Source organism: Meleagris gallopavo, chromosome 3 (assembly GCF_000146605.3).
Source record: "Meleagris gallopavo isolate NT-WF06-2002-E0010 breed Aviagen turkey brand Nicholas breeding stock chromosome 3, Turkey_5.1, whole genome shotgun sequence".
Taxonomy (NCBI): Eukaryota; Metazoa; Chordata; class Aves; order Galliformes; family Phasianidae; genus Meleagris; species Meleagris gallopavo.
This window is the reverse complement of record NC_015013.2, coordinates 47,091,361-47,101,020: the sequence shown is the minus strand read 5'-3', so window position 1 is coordinate 47,101,020 and position 9,660 is coordinate 47,091,361. Positions and strand designations below refer to the sequence as shown.

At 37.3% G+C, this 9,660-nt stretch overlaps 1 protein-coding gene across 1 annotated transcript in view; it reads right to left on the bottom strand.

Annotated features, from left to right (window-relative positions):
* The window catches only part of YES1 (YES proto-oncogene 1, Src family tyrosine kinase), a 15,114-nt gene extending 5,791 nt beyond the window's left edge, over window positions 1-9,323 (bottom strand). The window contains exons 1-5 of the mRNA XM_019614337.1: window positions 9,051-9,323; window positions 4,512-4,611; window positions 3,509-3,607; window positions 506-609; window positions 1-122 (exon numbers count right to left, since the gene is read on the bottom strand). Coding sequence (XP_019469882.1) covers window positions 1-122; window positions 506-609; window positions 3,509-3,607; window positions 4,512-4,611; window positions 9,051-9,315 — 690 coding nt within the window. The 5' untranslated portion in view covers window positions 9,316-9,323. The remainder of the gene's footprint in view (window positions 123-505; window positions 610-3,508; window positions 3,608-4,511; window positions 4,612-9,050) is intronic.
* Window positions 9,324-9,660: the final 337 nt, after the last annotated feature.

Here is a 9,660-nt window from a genome sequence, read left to right as displayed (position 1 = left end):
AGATTCAAATTGTGCTCTGGTTGTGATATAGTATCCACCATTGTCAAGTTTTCTGATTTTGTAGTGTTTCACATTATCACCTCTGACCTCATCCCAGTCACGTATGGAAAGGGAGTAAGCACCTAGAAAACAAAGTCATATGTGCTGCTTCACAAAAAAATTAAAAGTACAGAATCATAGAACCATACAATAGGTTTGTTTGAAAGGCACCTTAAAACCCACCAGTCCCACCCCATGCCATGGGCAGGGCTGCCCCCCAGCAGCTCAGCTGCCCAGGGCCCCATCCAACCTGGCCTTGAGCGCCTCCAGGGATGGGGCACCACAGCTTACATGGGCAGCTGTGGCAGTGCCTCAGCTACACACAGTACAAGCAACACACCTTCCCCAGTGTTTTCATATAAATATGTGTGCACATGCGTATGGATAGTCTAACAGACATAAAAATGACCATCCTGCTCACCTTTTGCAGGGGTGAGAGAGGAAGAAGAGACAGTGATACACATACCTTTAGTGGTTTCGCTCTCTCTTACTAAGAAAATACCACGCTGGTTCCCAGGATTTAAAAGTAGTCTTTCTGCATCCTTCCTGCCCATTTTACCAAAATACCACCTAGAAGAAGTCAAAGGAAATACATTTAAATAAAAGCTGCCTATGATTTGATAGTCATGTAAAGAGAAGATCTGGAAATCTCAAGCACTGACCAGACTACTAATATTATAAAGCAGTTACAGATCAATAAAATGACACCCATATAATCAGAAGATTAAGATGACCTATTTCTACATGACTAATTTCTATTGTTAGCAAAATACTTAAGAGGCTTCTGTCTGCAAATATTTTGTATGGTTCAACAGGAATCATCAACAGCATTTGTCACTGGAAGGAACACTCTCCTTGTGGTAAAGAAGTCCATAGGTCAAGCTAAATCTGATGTCAATGAAATTCTGTTGGTAGTATTCTCAAAACACTGCAGCAGTCCAAAATGCTTTCTTTAAGAAATTTCAGCCACATGTTAAAGAACATATGTATTTAATACAGAGGAGGTGTGTGGCTGGCAGTATCATGGGATTGCAGGTTCATTCAGATTGGAAGAGTCTCTGGGGGGTCCCTGGTCCAGTCTCACTGCAGGCAAGGCAGCTGTGAGATCAGATGACACCTGGATGTTGGGTGTCATCCAGTCCCCTTGAAAACCCTACAGGATGGATCCTGCACAATGTCCAGGCCCTGTGACTCTGCTAGGCTGCCCTTCCTCAAGGTGAAACGCTTTTTCTTACTTCCAGTTGGAATCTCCTGCTCTAACTTCAGCTGTGCTTCATTCTTCAGTAGAGGGAGCACATTTTTCTGACATTCATGTAGAAACACTCCTGTGATAGTGAACGTACTTTTCTCCATCTTTGTTGCATCATTGAAAAATACACAGATGTTTTAACACGTCTGCTTTTTTTCTTGCCTAAGTTCTTTCAGAAAAGGGATTTCTCCTACACCCCTGAAGAGCTGACCAACAGGCAGCATAGATCATTTTAATGTCCAGACTTTATAATAACACATTTTCTAAATATATTTTGATTGCATGTCTTGGAAGTCATAGAATGGTGTAAAGTGTAAATTTCCAACATTTTAATTTGAGACTGTTGTAGCATCAAGCAGATCCTGCATTATAAGTGTTGGAAAGTTGGCAAAAAAATGTAGGTGAGAAGGGATCATTTTGCTGACATGCAATCAGAATGGCCTCTGTGATCACTTAGGGAATTTAAACTTATTTTTACATTTATGTTTTCAGTTTGACTGCTGAAGTTGACCTGCAAATTTAGAATTGGTCGTGAGAATATACACACACCTGAGACAACTTGGACGTAACATACAGTCTCACTGAAGCAAACCTGAACCCCGGTAATTGCTTCACATGAAAATGCCTCTTCTCAACACTATGTCAATTTACAAATTATAATGTAAAGTGTTATTATATAAAATAAAATAATAGCAGGATTAACTTGTTCTTTTATGAGCTTTTAACATTTATACTATAGTAGCATTCGAAAGCCATAAGGATAATATGGATCCTATCTCAAGCAGCTTGCAATATAAACATCTTCAGGTTTAGGAAAGACCACTTAAAGAAAATCCTAGTAACTTAGAGTATATTGCTTTTTTATTTGTAACTCCAGCTGTAATTACAACAAAATCTATAAATACAATCAAAGCTAAGCACTACCAAATGAGTTCTAAAGCAAATGAACTATATTTCAGATAGCGAGGCAATGCTAAATAAAATTAGCATTGGTTCTTTAAAATAGTGTCAGCTTAAAAAAGCTTCCTTGCTTTTTGCCCCTCACTCTCACCTCCATCCATGACATAAACCTATGACAAACCCCAACCTCTCCATCTCTCCTTAGCAGCATTACTCTGTGTAGAAGCACTGCATTCTTACTTTGCAAAGGGCCATCATTTCCATTTTAACACCACTGTAGCCATAATGATGATATATTTTTATTGCATAGTTTAAGATGATAATAACAATAATTTTATGTATATATACATATATACATAAACTTCAATTATAAAAGCAGCTGAAATGCAAGGGCCTGCATTGTATATAATAAATAACAGCAAGCCTTTGACACAATCGTTTTTAAATAGCAAAGGGCCAGGTGAGAGCAGCAACAGCATGCCACGTTCTCAGCTTGAAATTCAGGAAATATCCTGGAAATTGGGCAGTTTTCCCAGAAGTGCAGTAGGAAACACAGAAGTGCCCAGATAATGTACCAGGGAATTGCTTATTGGCAGAACCATGTCTGTGGATCACATCAAGAGCTGCAGAGCTTTACGTTGGTAGTACAATAAACACAATTATTATTCCCTTGAAACAAGTATCACCTGAAAGTTATACTCCAACTCATTATTCTTTAAACAACTTCAGTTCTGTAAGCTCTTGGGGGTCTTTGTTTTTAAATAAGTGTGGGATTTATTGGTACCCAAATTAATGCAATTTTCCCAATTTATGATTGTTCTCGATGTCCCTAACCATTTTGTCAATAGGAAGCTGTTATAGATGAACAGATTAGTAATAACTGTCAATACGAATGTTACTTTTATAATGTGACATTGGGCACTACCAGAGATACAGCTGATTTTGAGTTAGATTTTAACAAACAAAAAGCCTAAAGTGGAAGATGTGCAAACTCTTCATTAAAGACCTCGCATTTTTGCTCTTTATGATATATATAGCACGTCTCCCAGTTCTCATCTTCATTACTGCACTGTTCCATCCTTTCTCCTTTAGCTACATGTAACAAGCAAGCAAGCATAAAACATTCGCAGAAACATCTACCTTACATCCACTAACAATTATACTTTTGACAACACCCACATAGCATTCCTATCTTTTAATTAGTGCTGTAATCCCACTTCACCCTTACATGCTGCATGCAGTAATTGAAGTGAATGTTATTACAGGGCACTAAATGCAGAATGGATAATAAGAACAGATTGACAGGATGCAATGTCTTACTCTTCCGCTTGAATGGAGTCTGCAGGAGCTACATAATTGCTTGGGATGTAGCCTGTTTTTCCTGTAGCAATGGATCTTGCTTCCCACCAATCGCCTTCCCTGCAATGTAAGATCAATTACATCTTCCACACATGAACAATACATCAGTTCCGAACTGCTGAAGCATCTTCACATAATATCATATTTTAACTGAGAAGGCAACGACTATAATTTGTGCTGCAGCTGAATATACTTTTCATTATAAACAACGTGAGTGCCTTGCCTTTTACAGGAATTTTTATTTTAAAGGTTTTTTGTTTTTTTAATGTAAGATATATATATACATATATATATATATATATATATTATGTAATGCAAATTTGCAACAAAACATTTTACGGCAGAGACTTATAACAGACTTTCCAGTTCTCTAGTCCCAATCTGCCTCAGTCCTACAATTTTGCCTGTATGCTGACAATAAGCAACACACAAGGCAGGAAGTGAGCTAATAAAATTAGAGAATTGGATGAGTGAGAACTGCTCCATCTACGTATTAGAGTATTTACATCAGCTTTCAGCTGTGCTAAGAAGTCTTCAAGGTGAAAAAACACTTTCCCCTTTTCCAGGCTTCTATAAATCAGGCCATAAGATCAGAATAGCGCTGCAATTTAACTAGAAAATCAAACATGCAACCCTGATGGATGTGGAAGCCCAGAACACACAGAGCCTGATAGACTGTGCTTTTCCCCCTCTGCTGTGCTTCACTGTAGAAAGGAATGAAAGGATGCAGCTTTGGGATTCCCCAGCCGCTACATCTTGACATCTGCCCCCAAACATGACCTCAGCCCAAAAGCATCATCTAACCAGTATCACTATTTCAGCTCCCATCTGTGTTGAGTCTCTCATTCAAGAAAAAAATTCCAACCACTCTTTACTGAAACATGACACTTAAATTTCAAGAAGTGCCGAGGATCTATTTATTCCCAACAACACCCTAGAGAAGCTTGCGAACGAGAACACTTACGTGTTGTTTATTATCTGGAACCGTTCACCTTTCTTAAATGAAAGGTCATCTGTAGTTCTAGCTTCATAATCATATAAGGCCACAAATACAGTAACACCACCTTGAAAAAGAAAATAAAAACAAGAAGATATAGCATTAATGCTGCAGAACTTGAATTAAGGTCTTCTCTGCGAAAATAACTCATCAATTTTAATTCAAAAGCAACTGAAGGCTTTGGGCTCCAACTCAATTTGGCAGCTGTGATCAATAATCAGCTCATTCTTTAAAATTAAGGAAAGCCTATAAACAAATAGTGCTAAAAAGTATTTCCACAGCAAAGAAAGTATTTAGATATATCATTAGAAGTACATTAACGATTAGAGCACTTACAGAGAGACATTTGCAAAACACATCAACATTAGAAAAAAAAGTTATCTTCTTCTTAAGAAATTCAATGAAGAAATCATAAAGCCTACATTTGCTGAAGAAGATCAGTCGGTTCATTCTTCCATAAAACAATGATTAAGTTCTGTAGGTTGTTCTGAAAGCAATGCCTCCTGTTTATTTTCACGGAAATGACAACAGATTCAAAGAGCACAATAACACTATTTGATTGAGCAAATTCTCAGCTACAAAACTACTATTTTCAAAAGTTGCCACCATTAGCTATGTGTTCATGCTAGTGAAAAACAAAAGCCTGAATGCCATTCTCATAAAAATCTGCATGGCCATCCAGAACATGGCTTGTCTTTCATGTTGCTGTCGTCACAGCTGAAACACACCATCCACAGCCTCACTGTGCTCATATCCACTGGTTGGTCTCCATAAATGCTCAACAAGTGTTGATGAATGCCAGCAAGTACCATTTCTTTCGCATGGAGGAAATCAATCCCACACCTTTGCTTCACACACACTTCCATGTCAGACACCATTCTGTCAGACTGCCCCTCTGCTGCCATCTGTCACGTGGCAACAACATCTAATGGAATACTGGTGGGAAGGTTGAATCTCTACTGCCAACCATCAGCATCCACCTCTGATGTTGTTGGCCAGCATCATAAAATAGGAGACTTTACTTTCAGAGCAGCTCTTGTATTTCACAGGACTAGCAGCTGCGCTCCAACAGCTGTAAGGAATTTGCTTCCTCTACCCCACTTCAGGCTCAGGGCACTGAGTGTGACCCACAGACAAGACAAGTGTGTACAAGCAGGCAGGCTCCTTCATCTACTGTAGAAACACATTTTCTATGCTTGAAAGAGCTGATTACTTAATAAACTTGGGCTAAAGGAAGCAAAAATGCTATTTTACAGTGTAGCGAGCATTTAGGAAGCCTAATGATAATCCAAGTAATAAAATAATTAATTTAAGTGTAACATTACATTTCTAACACATATATATGTACCAGGACACACAGGAATATGCTGTATCTAACTTTAGATGATACAACTAATGCGAGGATGATCAGAAAGGAGGAATACAGTACATGATGAGTATTGTCTATACCCAGTATTATCGTACTATGAATGCTTTCACTTAAATATTTTTGTTTGATATAGAGATTCCTGTGCTCACACTGTATCAGTAGGCCATAAAAGGCAATGAATCTACAGTTCCTCTAGGAAAATCAGAACAAAAAAATATAAGATGGTTGAGTAAGTGAAGGTCTATAGTGAAGTATGATTTACAAACTGAAAATTAGTTAAAACATCTCCTAGAAGTTAACAGTACCTAATCTAAGTTAAAAATCAAGAGTTCTTCCAATTATTACCCACATTATTGTACTACATTATTTTGATGACAAACTGTGACTCAGTGAAAGAAAATTGTGGCAATATGTATCATTTTCACACAATCAGAAACTGAATGCTAAAGAAATAAAACATCCCCTGAGAATTCTTCTGCAGATCAGTGATCTCAAGTCACAACATTACAAAAGCTTATAAATCTTTATCAAACTGCTGGGAGACTCCAAAAACTTCAAAACAAATTGCACAGTATCTGGAAAGATACTAATATAGAAACAAAAGAAATATCCATTTCTCCTGGAAGTGTAGCACTAATTAGAGTAATGAAACAAAGCATTCAGATGCAAGTCACAAGATAAGAAAATTATAAGTGCTTACTATTTTTAAAGATATAATTTATAAAGCTAGTATACAATACATCCAAAGTTTTGACTTCAACACTTCAGTACTATACAAACCATTCTCATACAGAAGCATTATTTATTCTGTAGCACAGAATAATAAAATGCTTTAGGTGAACAGCATCAACACAGAATATTTTAAACAAGGAGATACAACTCAAGGGATTTTTGAAGTCTTTTGTAGATGTTTTTTTTGTGAATCACCAATCTAGTTGTTAAAGCTACCTGGGGTCAAAACACTTCTTGAAGGGGATCCTCTCATTAGAGCAGAATTTTTATTCTTTAATCAAGGACCAGCTTTGGAGAGGACTTTACTTCGCTGTTCAGTATGAGGACTAGAGAGCACTAGTGTAAACACAGCTTCAAGTCAAATTTTCTGTTCTCAGTTTCATTACTATTCTGTGAATTTGTAATGTCTGATGACAAAAGAATGTATTAGTACAGGAGGAGAGTGGATTTAACTCAGATTTCTTTTCCAGTTCTGCTCCAGAGGATTAAAGGTGGTCCAACTCTTTTTCATCCTCACTACAAGCTAAGATGAAAATGGTATCATCCTTTTGTAAGACATCACTGACAAGTGCATCTCTTTTTCTGTCTCACAAAACAAAGGGCCTCAGATCCTGACTGAGTGTTTACTTGTGACAAACACTGAAAGCTTACAGCCAGATGAAGTTTGTCATTTAATCCGTTCAAAAAAACACGCAATCCTCATTGATCTGAAAACGAGAAGTGGATTTATTGAACAACTGTTAGTACATTTTTATTTAAAGAGAAAAACGCGTGTGTTTGAGGACGAATGGCTTTCTGGTTTTACAAAGGAGGAATAATTATATAAGCAGTATCTTTTTACCTGACCATAAAATGATGGGGGCAAGTCAGCCTGCCCAAATCCACACCTATGAGGTTCGAGACCTATCTTTCCATGAGAAATCTCTCCTATTGACTCTGAGCCAAGATACAACATGCTTAATGGCTAGGATGAACAGAGACAGGCAAGCGATCAGCCCTTCTGATCTTGGCAGAAAAGGATTTACAGTAGCTGGGGGCTGGCCTTCCTGGTATCTGGTAATACCCAGGAGGGCTTGAACGTATGGCAGGAGATTCCCACGTGAACAAAGAACCAAATCTAACGAGAGGCAATACATAGAGGTTTCTTAGAGGAGATGAAGATTTCTGTAAGCACACGAAACTTTACTTGGTATAACTAGTGAATAAAAAGAAAGGCTGCCATCTCTTCACTTTTGCATGTGTTCATCCAGTATTAGGTTTCAGATGGGGTTACAAATTTGAGATGGGATAGATACTCATTTTCACTATTTGTTTTTTACTGAATTTCCAAAAAGGGAGCATGAGGTAATCAGTACCTGACAGTTTGTATTTGTTTTTCTTAATTTCTTAATGTCAAGGCCACAGCAGATTTTTATAGACCTCAAATTCGTTAAAAGCTATTAAATGCCATTGTAGTGAAGTAAACATTTAAATAGTGTAATTGTGCTAACACTAGAGTTTTGTGGGAAAACTAGAAGGAGACTGATAACGGAATTATTTGCCACATTTCGTGAAGTGCCTGTAAAAGGCTTCTATTTTCTCTTCTGAACTCCCAAATAAAAGAAAATCAGTTTCCTCTTAAAAAGATCCAGCAAAACTAAGTGAACTACTGGGATCAGCCATGTGCACAATTTTTTTTTTTTTAATGTTTTAAGGTTATTATAGACCATCATATAGTCTATAATATGACATCAAATACGTATATTGCTTTAAAATGCTGCATCTTCAGAAACTGTCAGTCAAGACAGTCTCTACATCTTGTAAATTCTACTTTTTTCAACTTAGCCTTTAATATGACCATCAACAGATAGAATTCTGCTCTTTTATTTTACACATCCTGTTCGTATATTAAAGTACACAGCACATACTGAATATCCCGATTATCCTTGTAATTGAACAGATTCCACACTGCCTTAATGCAAATAACTCTAAAAAACAGTTAATAAAGACTTGAAAATCAGATTAAATCACAGTATGAGAGCCTAAATTTGAGATTCTTTTCATTTTGCTTCTTTCTCCAGACGTGTACAGCCATTATTCCATGTGCATCCTTTCAAGAACATAGAAATTCTAACATCTATTCCCATTATCACTTCTAACATGTCCAACACCTCTGTGCTATGGACCTAAAAACCACAAAAGCAAAAAAAACAACCCCCAAGCTCCAGTCATTAGTGGGTAATGGTTGAATTATTATGTCAGTAGAAAAGATTCTGAAAATCAGGAAATCCTAAAAGGCAATTTATTTTAAATTTCCATTTGTGTGGCAAGGGGTAGTAGTATTCCTTTCATTTTCTTATTTTTAAATATGGCTGTGAAGCTTACAAATGAATAATAATACAAGAAGAATTTTAGGTAATTCTCACCTGTTAAAGTACTAGGATATGGACTTGGCACAGCTGAAAATGAAGACGATGCTCCTCCAAAGGGTGTCATTCCTGAGGGCCCTCCAAAAGGAGTCATAGAATGACTGTTAAAATTAACTGCTGATCCCTTTATTGCCGGTGACTGTGTTGCTTGGCTGGAGTCTGACCCGTAATGGCTGACGTGGGAACTAATAGGTTCTGGAGTGTTATCAGTCCTGTATTTCATGGCTGGACCTTTATCTTCTTTGCTTTTAATGCACCCCATGGTCGCTTCTGTGAAAATGAGAGGAAAAAATGAGTTCATCTGGATATTTCATCTTTTGATAGTTAACACAGAAGATTCCCTACTGCAATTGCTGAAAATGCTGATTAGTTACTGTAAACAAACAAACAACAACAAAACAAAACTTCCACTAATTGCTACTGCACTCAGATTACAAATCGTGGTGAAAAAGGTTTCTGGAATAAGACCTAAGCTATCCCCAGACTAGAGAGGATGTCATTATTTTTTCCTACTACAACACATACAAACAATGCATTTGGATTATTCTTCCATCCATCCCATCTCCCTGCTGGACATGGTAAACAAATAAACAAGCAAAAACCAAAA